At 35.5% G+C, this 14,058-nt stretch overlaps 3 protein-coding genes across 5 annotated transcripts in view; 2 read left to right on the forward strand and 1 right to left on the reverse strand.

Annotated features, from left to right (window-relative positions):
• Nucleotides 1-1,211: 1,211 nt before the first annotated feature.
• Nucleotides 1,212-2,286, reverse strand: LOC132054583 (zinc finger protein 1-like). Its single transcript, XM_059446562.1, has one exon. It carries the CDS (start codon nt 2,135-2,137, stop codon nt 1,508-1,510), a length of 630 nt encoding a protein of 209 aa, XP_059302545.1. The 5' UTR covers nt 2,138-2,286; the 3' UTR covers nt 1,212-1,507.
• Nucleotides 2,287-7,497: 5,211 nt separating this feature from the next.
• LOC132052263 (large ribosomal subunit protein uL30y-like) lies at nt 7,498-12,231 on the forward strand. Of its 3 annotated transcripts, none has more exons than XM_059443725.1 (6): nt 7,498-7,565; nt 7,847-8,044; nt 9,393-9,490; nt 9,575-9,712; nt 11,441-11,543; nt 11,658-12,080. In XM_059443725.1, the coding sequence occupies exons 2-6, from the start codon at nt 7,862-7,864 to the stop codon at nt 11,871-11,873; spliced, it is 738 nt and encodes a 245-aa protein (XP_059299708.1). In that variant the 5' UTR covers nt 7,498-7,565; nt 7,847-7,861; the 3' UTR covers nt 11,874-12,080. The 3 variants fall into 3 exon arrangements, 2 of the variants coding, with proteins under 2 accessions (XP_059299708.1, XP_059299709.1); XM_059443726.1 differs by having other exon boundaries at nt 7,502-7,565; nt 7,856-8,044; XR_009413969.1 differs by lacking the exon at nt 7,498-7,565 and having other exon boundaries at nt 7,675-8,044; nt 11,658-12,001; nt 12,078-12,231.
• Nucleotides 10,365-14,058, forward strand: part of LOC132052261 (cinnamoyl-CoA reductase 1) — a 54,155-nt gene continuing 50,461 nt past the window's right edge. Inside the window, exon 1 of the mRNA XM_059443721.1 lies at nt 10,365-10,368. The gene's annotated coding sequence lies outside the window, so the exon portion shown is untranslated. The remainder of the gene's footprint in view (nt 10,369-14,058) is intronic.

Here is a 14,058-nt window from a genome sequence, read left to right on the forward strand (position 1 = left end):
ATTAAGAATAAATTGTCTTTTTAAAAATGAAAGTTTCATGTGAATTGAAGAATAAATTGTCTTTTTACACAAACATATCTTCTGAAAACTTTCATGTGAATTGAGACTGAAGGAGTAATAGATTTGATTGTCACGTACTCTCTACACAAACATATCTTCTGCTGAGCTGTACGTAGTTAGTGGAAGTCGGTTGATTTTGTTGTTCCTTGTGAGCTAGATTAGTACTATAAAACATCACATAAGTTTGAAATTTGGATGGATCACAAGGCTGATTGGTCCCACCAATTTGTTGAGAATGACTACTCATGTTTAAAATCACGCAATAAAGTTTATGAGATTATGACATGCTCAAATTAAGGATCATTATTAGGTTTTTTTGATTTTTTTTTGATTTTTTTTTTTTTAGGGTGGGGATGGGGAAGCTAAGATGGGGTCATTATCCAACTTCCTTTCCACATGTCTCCACAAACCATGATGAAGACCTCTCAATAGATGGTCTATTTTAACAACCACAAGGTGGATCATTTGAATGCAATAGTACCGTTTGAAAGACTTCAGAGGAAACATTCTCTGCCCACCATATGCATAATTGCATGTATATAGATAGTATCGAAAATTAATATTGGTCCTACTAGTTAATAATTCCAAACAGTACGGATATTCAGTGTACATGCGCATTTGTCACGCATTCAAAATTTCTAGTATCTCATAAATGAACTGATGATATTTTGACTCCGTTTTAATGTCCAACCAAAAGTGTTTCTTCTTTTGTGAAACATTAAGGAAACATGCACAGATGCACTTCGTACTTGTGAACTCTACAATTTCACACTTCTATGAAGCTTCTTACAAATTAAAGTTAACTCGTTGTGTCTTCAAGAAGCTAGCTGTAGCTTTGATGCAAGATTTGAGCATCAAGTCTTTTGCATACGAGAGAGAGGCTAAACTAGGATTCAAAATTTATGGGTTATGGTGATTTCTCAATTGCTACTGAATCCATAACTTATTATTGCTATTGGACTTTGAGTTTACTCTCTTCGTCCCAATTTGTACGAGGATTGACCTATTTGAAAAATCAAACAACTTTTTCTTTGATTCAATTTCAAACATAGATTCTTCGAGTATTTTATAATTAAATTTACATATTTGAAAACTACATAAAAAGTACGTTCACAATTTATGAAAAAAGTAGTCAAATTAAATTGTGAACGTACGATAAATTGTCAACTCTCATATTTATTACATATAAATAAATATTTACTTAATTTATCAATACATATACAGCCCTACAAGTTCTGCCAAACCAAACCCGTACTACATGCTCTGCATTCCGCTTGGCTGACAGCAGCCAAAATAACATTTATAATCCGCCTAGGCTAATAATGAACCATTATTACCACTCTAATAGCAATTTTATAGGAAGACATATCCGAAGGAAACTACAGTCCAACGAAAAGGAAAATATATATAAAAAATTACTACTACTACTTCAACGCAGTAACTACTCTCAGAGTTTGAGAGATAAATCCAGCTTGTTCAGATCCTCTTGATTAGTCTTCAAATGAGAACCAACAATTGCTGGAATTTTGTTCAAGTAACCAACATTCAACCTAGCAGCACTGTCACCCAATGATGCCATTCCCACGCGGTGACTTTCCGGCATAATCAGGCTACCTATCGCCGGCAGCTGATGAAGCCGCCTTCTGGACCACCCAACTGAATGCATATATGACAGTGGAATTGCGGGTACACCAAAGATGGGAGCCTTTTGAATCATGGAGTGTGCTTGAATGCCAAAAGACCTATGGAAGGAACCATGCATAATAGGCAGAGAAGCCATCATGCTAGAATTAGCAATATTCTTCTTTCTCTTGGCCATTGTAATTCTCTCTCGTTTATGTGCGTTTTGATGACCGCCAAGGGCTTGTGAACTGTAAAACTTCCTATGACAATAGTTACATGAATAAACCTGGTGCTCTGTTTCATCATCATTACCTTGCGAATTATCACTGGTTTTGAGTGCTTGATCTGCATGTTCCCAATTACAGAGGAGGCTTAGATCAAGAATGAGGCCATTGTTTTCTTGTTTATCATCTTGTTGTGGCCCTGATTGATTTTGGGAGTACTCCATGTCCATCTAGTGATGTAGTAGTACTTTTTTCTGGGAAGTAGGGGGAATTATAGGAATGGTGTTTTAACATTGGAAGAAGTCACATGGCTGATGATTTGATGGGGGAAACTTCATGTGGAGGATTTTGGGGAACTGAGGTGGGGCAGGGGTGGGACTATCTGTAATGTAACAATCGATGAATATAATGTTGAAGCGGGAGAATTATTGGGTTTAATATATACTACTTCTACCGTCTCAATTTAAATGTCTTACTTTTATTTTTGGTATGTCTCTAAAAGAATGTCCCTTTTTATATGGTAATTTTATTACCATAAGATTCAAAGGACATTTACACATCTTTAATTTGGAATTACAATATTCAAATTAAAATCACTATTTATTTCTTAAATTTGAGTAGTAGACTAGCAATTGCAAGAAAAGATATCCATGTTTATTGATTAGGAATAAGACCTGCAGTTACAATGACTTACTATAGAAATTTGATGATACATAGGGATGCGTGACAATTATAGTGCACTTCTAGGTATGGGTATTTTTTCAGTAGAAAACAACCTCGAAAGATATTATGCTATAGAGAATCAACGTTAATCATGCATATTTTTACACCTCTTACGTACTTTCCTTGTTCCACTGATGATGACTACCATTCTTTTTTGGTGTTTGGTATAAGCATACTAAACATGTTTTTCCCTATAAAAATGAACCAGAAAGAGTTGAACTTATATTAAGGATTGTTAAAGGGTATTACTTACTATCTGATACCTAAAAAGAAATAGAAAGGAAGAACCAGCTGGCTTAGGATTCTATTCACAGTATTGTCATTGTCTAATCATCTTGCATGATTTTTTCAAGATATGACCATGGTGTTGCATTCTCTAGTATTTCAACTAGGAACGTAACTGCCCCCGCTGTCTCTTTCTTTGTCTTGTCAACATTACACAGTGTAGTGCTGGCAAATTCTAATTCAAATTTGTTCGACTCGTCCAATCTGCGCATCACCAGTAATTTGTATTCAAACTTTCCATTTAAAATACTAATGTCCATACATATTACAACAACACAAAGAAAAATAGCCAAAAATGATCCTACTAATTTAAGTTTTCGATTTGAAAAAACTGCTTTACTAACTAATTTCGAGTCGCGATACTCTAGTATGACATATTTCAGCAACTATTCATGATCTTTCGATTTGTTATAGAATTTAATTAATTTATATACAGCGTAAATTTCTTTAATATTATTAGTAGTAGTTTAACCGATTATAAGAAGTTATTTGCTGCACTTATGTCTTATTGATAAGTTAAGATTACTGTAATTTTAATTTGAAGATCAATTAATTTAGAGTGAAAACGTCTGATGCAGTTTGGAGAAGACAGGTGCCCGACAATTAGATGGGAAACAGATGCTGAAAAGGGATCCGTAATGTGCTAATTAAGTCTTTTGACTCTCAGTGTTGTCCTAAAGACAGTCGATGAAAGATGATAAAAAGCATAACATGATCATCGTTTTCTCCTAAAATAAAGGCGTCCCAGACAGTGGCGGAATGGAATTTTCGCCGAGGGGGTTAAAAATATAAAAAATAAACATATGAAGAAGCTTAAGGAGTTTAACATCTACTCTATATATACATAAAAAATAATTTTAACCTTGTAAAAATAGTATTTTTTTTCTCTATGTGGCTCCGACACTGGTCCCAGATAAGCATCACATCTTCAAGAGATCGACATACATGAAAAGATGGATACTGATTGAGGAAAAATAATAGCAATAGGGTCTTATGAAGAGCTTATTTTGTAAGATTCATCAATCTGTGAGATAAAAAAAGCCTCACACAACTAGTATCAGTTGTATGTATGAGGCGTAAACTAGAGAATTTCGGATTTTAGGAGGGGATGGGGTGGGCGGGGGGGTGGGGGGTGTGTGGCCACTCTCAAATATCTGTAGGGCGTGGGCTTCCTTAGTCTAATCATAGCATATATAGGGCTGAGACCCCAGATCTCTCAAGTCGTTTTAAATTTTATTGTTTGTATATCTTTGTACAGTCAAATTCTTGGAAAGAAAGAAGACATTGAAAGAGATAACAGCACCAATATTGTATGCCATGGTTAGATCCATCAAATGACCTTGTCAGCTTCCAAATATCTTTACAGTAGCACTTATCTTTCATCAGACTTTTGTTTTCTTGTATATCATTTGCACAAATATTTTTTTGCATCCGATAAGACGTGAACATTTGACCATATAATTTTGAGTTCTTTTCAATGTTTCTCTAATTGCTAGTTGTTCAATTATAGTCATCTCTATAAATTGGATTGGTACGTTGGCGGGCATCAAACATTTGACGTTCAAAAATGACCTCGTAATTTTGAATTAGTAAAATCAGTCCCCCACTATATCTCCTCTTCTAATTAGTTTTCTTTCATTACACAAATTCTAAAATCATGTTCAGGACTCTCAGGAGTATATATAGCTGTAAATTTTCACAAACTAATAGGGTTTTCTTATATTAGTTCTTATTATCATTTACTACAATTACTAGTATAATACAATTTATTGTTGATACAAGTTATTTGACACGCAGAAAATGTACTTGTCAAGTTGGAGCCTGCTTTTTCCTTTTCTTAATGTAACAGGGAGATCAAATATATCTCAAATTAATTTTCAAACTCTTTAGAATATACACAATTTTCACTGGGTTGTTGTTGTTGTTTAGAATATACACATTGTCTTTCAAAATTACAGCATGTTTCAGTGTCCTTAGTTTTACTACACCCAAAAAGTTGCTTATGGGTGCTATAATTATGCGTCAAAACTTTAAAATTATAACTCCAATCTCCAAATGTTACAAATGAAACACACGAACAAATCGTTGGCCTTGAGTAGCTATAATGGAGAAAAATTGGGCCTTTGGTGTTTGGCCCAATAAGTTCCTATCATTTTCACAATTAATTTTTTTGTGCGGAGTGTCCTTCAAATGCATTGGTCTTTAATTTTTGTCCCTCAAATTGGTGGTCTTTAATTTTGTCTCTTTCGCCTAATACCATGAGTTTTGAGGTTCGAACCCCGGCTCAATTAAAAAAAAAGACAATTTCTCACGGCATAGTTTTGTAGCAAAGTTAGGCCTGTTCGGGCCAAAGTTAGGCCTTAAGGCAGAGTGCCTTAAAGTAGAGTTTTGGCATGCCTAAAGGCAAAGCTCTATCTTAAGGTAGAGTTTCAAACTCTGCCTCACAAAGTAATCCAAACTAATTTTTTTTTTTAATTTTCGACTGAGCGGGGGTTCGAACCCGAAACCAAAGGGTTCTAACAAAGGACAAAAATTAAAGACCACCCCAAAAATAAGGGCATTCCTGCGAATTGCCCTTCACAATTCTGTGGCTTTTTTTTTGCGCGGATTGCCCTTCATTTGGGGTGGTCTTCAATTTTGCCCTTCAAATTGGTGGTCTTTAAGTATTGCCCTTCGCCTAACACCCTGAGGTTGTGGGTTCGAACCCCAGTTCATTTAAAAAAAAAAAATCACAAGCCAAAATTTCGCGAAAGAAATTTTTGCAAATGCGCCCATGTAAATTTGGGCATAATTTGGGCCTTCGGGCGAGAATTTGCATGAAACGGCTTCACCATGCAACGAGTCTGCCAAGGCGAAAATGCAAATTTTAAAGACCACCATTTTGAGGGGTAAAAATTAAAGACCACCTCCAGCGAAGGGCAATCCTGCAAATTGCCCATTCTGTGGCGTAGCTTGTGGGAGATTGTACAAATAACCAACTTTAAGACCCCTATTTAAATAATAGTCAAAATTTACAAAAAAATAAAGTTTAACCGTTCAGAATCAACATGACCAAGGTTTGAATTTTCAAACTTTCGGACCTTCAAGTAGTTAAATATACCCTCCGTTAGCCAAAGTACCTAAATATACCCCTCTGTAACCAAAGTTGTTAAATATACCCCTACCTGGATGGAAATGCCCAAATCAAATGAAATTAATCATTTAACTTAAAAAAATCATGTCCCATAATTGTAACCCGACCCGACCCACAAATCATGCCCGAGATTGGCAGCTTATCTCAGCTTTATTCTTTAAACCTTTCTAAAAATATCGTTAATAATCAACTTTCTAATTGGGTTAGAATCTTATATGTGAATTCTTTTTGGGTGAAGCTTTAGCATTGTTGACGCATATTAAAGCTACAATGAAGAACGATGAAAAATGACTTTCGGCTCTTGCAATTAGACATAAAAAGTCAATTGAATATGACTAATTTTTTTTTATATTGTACATAAGTTGATAAAAAAAAAATTCTTCTGAAAAGATGCATTGTGCACGGGAACTAGGAAATACTATTGTAAAGGAATTTTATGTCAATTTTTAAGTTAATTAAATGAATGACATAAAAAATTAACAATAGTTCGAGCGTTTATTATAACTTATCAATCACTGATTAAAAATTGTTGAGTTACTATTTTATTTAAACTGATGGGTCTATCTTATTATAGTTCCAAGGAATTTGATATATTGCAAAATCTTTAAACCAACGTTTCTTGAAAAATTCTTTGAAGCATAAATGTTTAGTTAGTCCATAATTTTTTTTAGAAAGATCTAAAGAATAAAGCCGAGATAAACTGCCAATCTCGGGCATGGTTTGTGGGTCGGGTCGGGTTAAAATTATGGGGCATAGTTTTTTTAAGTTAAATGATTAATTTCATCTGATTTGGGCATTTTCATCCATGTAAGGGTATATTTAACAACTTTGGCTAACAGAGGGATATATTTAGATACTTTGACTAACGAAGGGTATATTTAACCAATAAAATAAAGTAGAGAGGTATATTTGACCCTTTGCCCATCTTAAATATATGTTTTGTTAAAAAATAATTGAATATGTTTTAAATAGTGGTGTTCAGAGAGGCTAGCTGATGTCATTTCTACTAGCTTGCCTAGATGGAATAACTTTACTTTATGAACTCCATAAAGTTACATGTTTTGTCCTTAAAATGGGATGATTTTTAAGTTTTGGCCTTAATGATCTTTAATTGTTTGCCTTTTAGCAATCAAATATATGCCCCACTAGACATAAATTTTTTAGAAACCTAACTTGTAAAATATTATGATACGAAAATATAAATTCATATTATTTTTTTTTTGTTTTGTTACGAGAGTCATAATTTAAAGACCAACACAAAATACGACAAAAATGCAAATGACCCTACGGACTTTCTTTTTTTAAATAATTTTTGAATTACATAGGAAGCAGGAAAAGGGTAAATGGGGGAGAGGGAAAGTTCAGTTAAGCAACAATGTGAGCTACTGAGATCCTATGGACTCGTATTGGAAAAGCCCAATAAAATTTATGTGGAGCGACCCAAATTGAAATCCAAAACCCCCTTGGTCAGCTCTACCTCTTCTCTCCGGTGAATTCCTCGCCGGCGTAATTGATTTGTAAGTTCCATTCTTTCTTTGACTCTCTCTCTCTCTCTCCAAATTTTAAATCTTTCATGAGACCAAAATTCTATTTTTTCCAGTAATTAAAAATATTTGGTTTCTATGCCAAACGCCTATCTAGTATCGAGTATTACTTCCACCCAATGTTCTGGACATGTCTGTAAACAAAATTTGAAAACAGAATAAGGCTATAAAAGAAGTTTTTTTTTTTTTTTGGGTTAAAATTGTGTGTTAGAGCGATCCGACGATTATAATTTTGCCCGTTGTTTCTCTCAGAGATATCGTGGGTGATTATGGCGGATGAGGTGCCACATGCTCTGAATTATATACCAGAAGTGATTCTAAAGAAGAGGAAGAATAATGAAGAATGGGCAATTAGAAGGAAACTCCAACTGGAACAGAAAGTCAGAAAGCTCAAATCTGATAGTTTTGTTATCAAGAAGCCCGAACAGTTTATTCGAGAGTATAAAGATAAGGTATTTCATTAAATGAATTTGTTGTTTAAATTGCATCTATTGGTTAACTTGTTGGAATGTGTGATCTTTCTTCATATTGTAGTAAAAAGGTCATATTTGAACTTTTAAACTTTTTGGTTAATGCTTCTGAGAAAAGTTGTTAATGTGTGCTATCCCTTGCTGGTGTCTTCTCAACTTCTTTTTTCCTTTTCTGCCTTTCCAATTGTCATTGGCTTCTTCACTCCCGTTGTTTTCTTTTTTCGAACTGCATTGAAATGCTTTTACTCGAGCCGAGGTTCTATCATAAACATCCTCTCTATGTGGGATTACACTGGTGTATGGTTGTTGTTGTCCCTTTCCAATTGTCTTCAGCTTTTGCTGTCTCTTTTCAACGGGTGTGTTTTATTTGTTCTACCTTTCCCCAATTGGCTGCTTTTTCAGCATTGTGATATAGTCAAATGGCATTTGTAAGTTATCTGGATATTGTTTTAGGTAAGATGTAGTCAAATGGCATTTGTAAAATATCTGGATATATGTTTTAGGTATGATATATACTTTGGTTAACCTATCCTTAATTCGGTATCTGTGGGAAATACTATTCTCGATTTGCCTTTCTATTTGACTGCAACTCTTCAGCAAGTTAATGTGAGTCATGCAGGCAAAAACCTCTCTGTTGACATTAATATTTTACAGGCCTCTGGTATCAGTAAGACACAACAATATATATTCTTCTAGAAAGGACAAGATTGTCCTTGGTAAGTTGTAAAATGACAGAAGAAAGACAGAAAACCTTCTCGGAGCACAAACAAAGATGCAATATTTAAGTGTTCAAATTTTGAGTAGCATGAGTGAAAGAACCTTTTCTTATGGGCTACAAACGAAAAATTCCGGGATTTTTGGGCATATACTAGTGAAAAAGAGTACTACTGTTGTTCTGTCAGTGAATAAAAAGCTTTTATGATATTGTTACAATATTATGAACACAAACTTTGCATGTGGTTTCTAAACATTTTATTTTTCAAAAGACGACAAAGGTCCATTCCTTTTTTTTTTTTTGATAACCGTGGTGTCCGGGCCAACTTGCGCGCACCTCGACTAGTTCCACGGTGTACCTACTACCTCCCACCAGCACAAACGAAGGTCCAGTCTTAGTTTAAATCTAATTGCCTCTTGCTAAACAAAATAGGACATTCAAAATGACACCATAATTGTATTGTTGCGTTTCGAGCCTAAGTCACCTATTGCCCCCTGCAAGTGTAAGATCATCATGGTAGATTTCATGCTGAATTATTAACTTTTAGTTGTTTTATGTTGAACTTCAGTCCTCTTTAAATTGCCTTTGATCTTCTTATCTGTTTTATTTCTTCAGGAGATGGACCTTGTCCAAATGAAACAAAGGGGGAAAAAGGCCAAGCGAGCTCTGATTTCGCCAGATTTCAAACTTCTATTTGTAATACGCATTGGAGGGTGGGTTCATAGTTTGTTATCACAATTATACTCTTTTGCTGGCATGACCTGCATTTGGTTCCTAATATTTGTGATTTGCTGCAGGAAAAGTGATATGCATCCGAGAACAAGGAAACTTTTATACTCTTTGAGGCTGCGAAAAATCTTCAGTGGGGTCTTTTTAAAGGCAAATGGAAGAATAATGGAGATTCTGCAAAAGGTGGAGCCTTATGTCACGTATGGGTATGTATACTAAATTAATTTCTTGTTGCTCCAGTTGTGTTCACTCGTCAATCTCCTTAATGCATATCCTTGAATCACACAACCACTTATCAGTTAATGCCAGACCTTATGCTTGCTGGGAGGGGTGACCTTCTAAACGATTTTTCCTAATTCACCTTAGTAACATTTACTACTTCATGATTACTTGATGATCTGCACCAGTTACTAAGTACCGACCACTTCCTAAGCTAAATCTGGTTCCACAAACCTCTACTTCTGAAGGGGCTAATCACGCTGTTTATCTTTCATGATTTAGGCTCCACCCAAAAGACTTAAACTTATATATGCCTCTTCAGCATTGAGTTACAGTTTTTATTTCTTCATGGTTAAAATGCATATTGCTTCAGTATAATACATATTCTAATTGGAAACCCAACATTCTAGCATTAATTGTTCTACCGAGCATATCTAAACAAACAACAACATACCCAATCTGGTCTCACAAGTGGGGTCTGGGGGGTAAGATGTACCTCTACCTTTATGGGATAGAGAGGCTATTTCTAGTAAATATTATGCATGCAAGGTGGAAGAAATACAGGAAGTGCCAATTTTACAACAACAACAACAACATACCCGGTAATCTCTACCTTTATGGGGGGGTAGTGAGGCTATTTCTAGGGAGGTAAGACCCCTATTAAAAGGCATGAAAGGTGGAAGAAACAAATCAAAGCAATTATGAAAATGAAAACAATGAAAGTAAATAAACCATTATAAACCAACGGATTAAATCAAGAGACAAGAAACTATAAATAAAACTATTCGTAAGGAAGGATAAACGCTACCTATATCACCAATGAGCCTCCATACCCTCCTATCTAAGGTCGCGTGCTCGGTAGGTGAAACGCGCCATACCAATCTTTCCCCAGGGAGACACCATTTGCATTACTTTTTAAATAACCTCCGCACCAATTTTAAATGATTAAATAAAATAAAGTTATATCACCATGAGCTATGGTCGTGAGTACCATCTTTTTGGAGGGAGACAACTTTTGCGTTACTTTTTAAATAACCTCTATCGGTTCTCATTTTCTCGTGGCCAGCTATTCTCACTTCTATCCAAATGAACCTTATTAGGATTTTCTGACTACTTATTCAGCTCTTATATAGTTGTTTTCCCTATTTATTACTCCCTCCAACTTATGTGGATCTATTTCCTTTTTAGTCAATATAAAAAGGAATGACCCCTCGCTAAATTTGGAAGCAGTTTAATTTAAACTTTCCATTTTATCCTAGAAGCTTTTACAGCCACACTGATGTTATGACACGTTTAAGAAGAGCACATTTCGGAAGTCTTATGGCCACACAAATGTTATAACATGTATAAGACCACAAGTTCCAAAAGTTTTTCAAAACTCTATGCCTAGTCAAAAATGTTCACATAAATTGAAACAGTGAGTGTAGTTATGTGTTGACAAGTATATAGTGGTTTAGTTTTAAAAAAATAAGTATCTTCATGTCCAATCAAACAACACCACGTTCTACCATGTATTATGAAGCACTAGTAGTTACATTCGTCCACCTTTATACTGGTTATAGGGAACTATTTTGTACTTTTAATTATGCCTATTTTAATGAGGAAATTCAATTCCAATTATAGAAATTAGAGGCAAGAGATAATACATATGATGGTAAACTAACCCATGTGATGTCAAACCGCCTTACTGATCAATGTGCTTTTCTTCTTTGAAGATACCCCAATCTGAAGAGCGTCAAGGATCTGCTTTACAAGAAAGGTTCTGGAAAAATTGACAACCAGCGGGTGCCTTTGACTAGCAATGACATTGTTGAACAGGTGCCTTTGTTTCCTTTTCATTAACCATCAGATAACTACAATAACGGTTGAACTCATCACTCTATGTTTTGTGGGCATTCCTTAATGTGGTATCTCAACTACTTATTTTGGCAGACACTGAGTCAGCATGGCATTATATGCTTAGAAGACATCGTGAGAGAGGTTGCTAGTGTTGGTGCACATTTCAAGGAGGTCACTAGCTTTCTATGTCCCTTTTCTCTCACCAAGCCAGATAAAGCTTTGCTGGGCAAGAAGAGACGATACAACGATGGTGGCGATTCAGGAAATCGTGAGGATCACATCAATGAGTTGATCTCTAAGATGAATTAGCAGAGACACCCAGGTTTCCTGATCAAATTTTGTTAGTGTTATCATTGTAGTTTGGGTGGGTTATTGTAAGAATGGAGCACCTAAATAGCTGCTAAAATGGCATAGCAGCTGATGAAGTTAAATCTTTGGTGAGATCCTTTACCTCTCCCATTCATGTATCTCATTAACCTCAGTAATTGATTGTTGCTTATTTGTGTGTCAAAGGTATTATCGGGTCTTCTTTACATGACCGAACCAGACATGTTCCTACTGCTGAAGCAAGAACGCCAAAAATGTTCTTAAATCTGTGAGGCCATGTGGCATGTAAACACATACATAAAAGAAATAAAAATGTATTAGTACCAAAGAAAAACAGAAACGTTTACAAATCATGTCGAATTCTGATAGTCGGGGAAAAAGGATGGACAAAATCAGAGACAGCCAAAAGAAAACATACTCTATTAGATAACTTTGCTTGGCGCAGACCACATTCTTTTTCCCAAATTTGTTTGCATGCTTCAACCATGAGGAAAATGAGTTGATTTGGCTGATGGCATTTTCATATGCCCTGCATCTTGTCGAGTCACTTCTGATTCAGCTCCCATCTGTATCATCCTCACTTCTCCAGAGAACATAATCTTGGTGGAGCGCATGCCCGTTTGGCCATGGAAATTTTTCACTTTTTTCAGAAAATTATTTCACTTTATTTGGAAATCAACATTTGGCCATGAAAATTTCAAATACAACTTGAAGTTGTGTTTGGAATTTGGAAACAGCTAAAACCTTATTTTCACTTTTTTCACTTTCAATACATTTAAACAATCAAATATGCGTTGCAAAAACTATAACCAAACACAACTCCAAAATTCCACATAAAGGGAAAAATATTTGGTTTTCATGGCCAAACGCCTACTAAGCTAGCGTTTGGTTATAGATTTTGTGAAACTTCTTTAAGAAAGTTTTTACAGTTGTGTTGAAAAACAGTTTTTGGATCTTGAAATTTTTTCTTCAAAATTGATCAAATTCCATAGACAAACAAGTTTCAATTTTTCTCTTTTTGAAAAACAGCTTCCAAAATCGATGGCCAAATGGGAGCTAAGACGCAACTGTCCCCATTTTATAAGCAAAGACGTGACTTACTGAGCCAATAAGATCTGTGAAACCAAAATGAGGAATGATGTCCGTTATCCAGTCCATGTAGTTGTTTTTCTAATCATCAGCATCTCCCTCCAACACTGACAACAAACTCCGAGGCTAGGAGCATGATTCCCAGGTATCTTTTCTCGTCTTGTTTATAGATTTGACTCATTGATTGCTTCCAGAACAAGTTGAATTTCACCTCCAATTTAGCACGGAAAGGGACTGAATATGCAAAACAACAATTCAAGGTTGTATACCCAAGTGGAGTCATGTATCAAGATATACAAAGAAAGTGTAGAACAACAGTAAGGTCTTAGCCGCCAGCTCTTTACTCTGCTGGTCAATCTCTATTAGCAATTTATTTTTCAGCAAGTACACAAGTTCACTTTACCGTCAAATTAAGTTTGGTGACATCAGATTTCACAGGTTGAAGGAACATCTGGGTATGTTTCTTTCAAGAAGCCATAGATAGACCGTGCTAGTTGCACAAGTCGTTGAGCAAGGTGAGATCATTATGTATTTCCATAATTATGTTTTAACTCCTACGCGGCTTCCAGGCCTAATCAAAACACACATTTACAATATCAATGAACTGTGACAAACCTCTGACTATCTGCCTGGAGAGAAAACGACCTATCAGTATCAACTGAAACCATAAATAAACAAGTTCAAGACCATGTTGGTCATGCACTCTGGGAGAGAAATCAAAGAGGGGACTGATTTGCAACTCACAGATTACAGCAGATAATTCCTAACTTTATCTTTCAACAGCACAAGCGGCAATACCACAATATTGGACTTTGAATGTCCTGCTTCAAAAACACACAAGATAGGTTGAAAGAACTCATTGATCAGCAACTCTAAAAGTCATACTCGAGGAAACTATATGCCACACTGCAAGTCTTTTCTAAACCCATTAAGAGAAGTTCAAGCAAGAAAGGTAAGGACACAATTCCACAAACCTAAGTCAGAGACTTGAGATCACTCTTGCTCCTCCCTCTCCCCAAAAGAAAATAAGGACACCATACAAGCAAACTAGAAATTTTTGCACACATGGCAATAGCTA

Source organism: Lycium ferocissimum, chromosome 4, assembly GCF_029784015.1.
Source record: "Lycium ferocissimum isolate CSIRO_LF1 chromosome 4, AGI_CSIRO_Lferr_CH_V1, whole genome shotgun sequence".
In the NCBI taxonomy this organism is placed as follows: Eukaryota; Viridiplantae; Streptophyta; class Magnoliopsida; order Solanales; family Solanaceae; genus Lycium; species Lycium ferocissimum.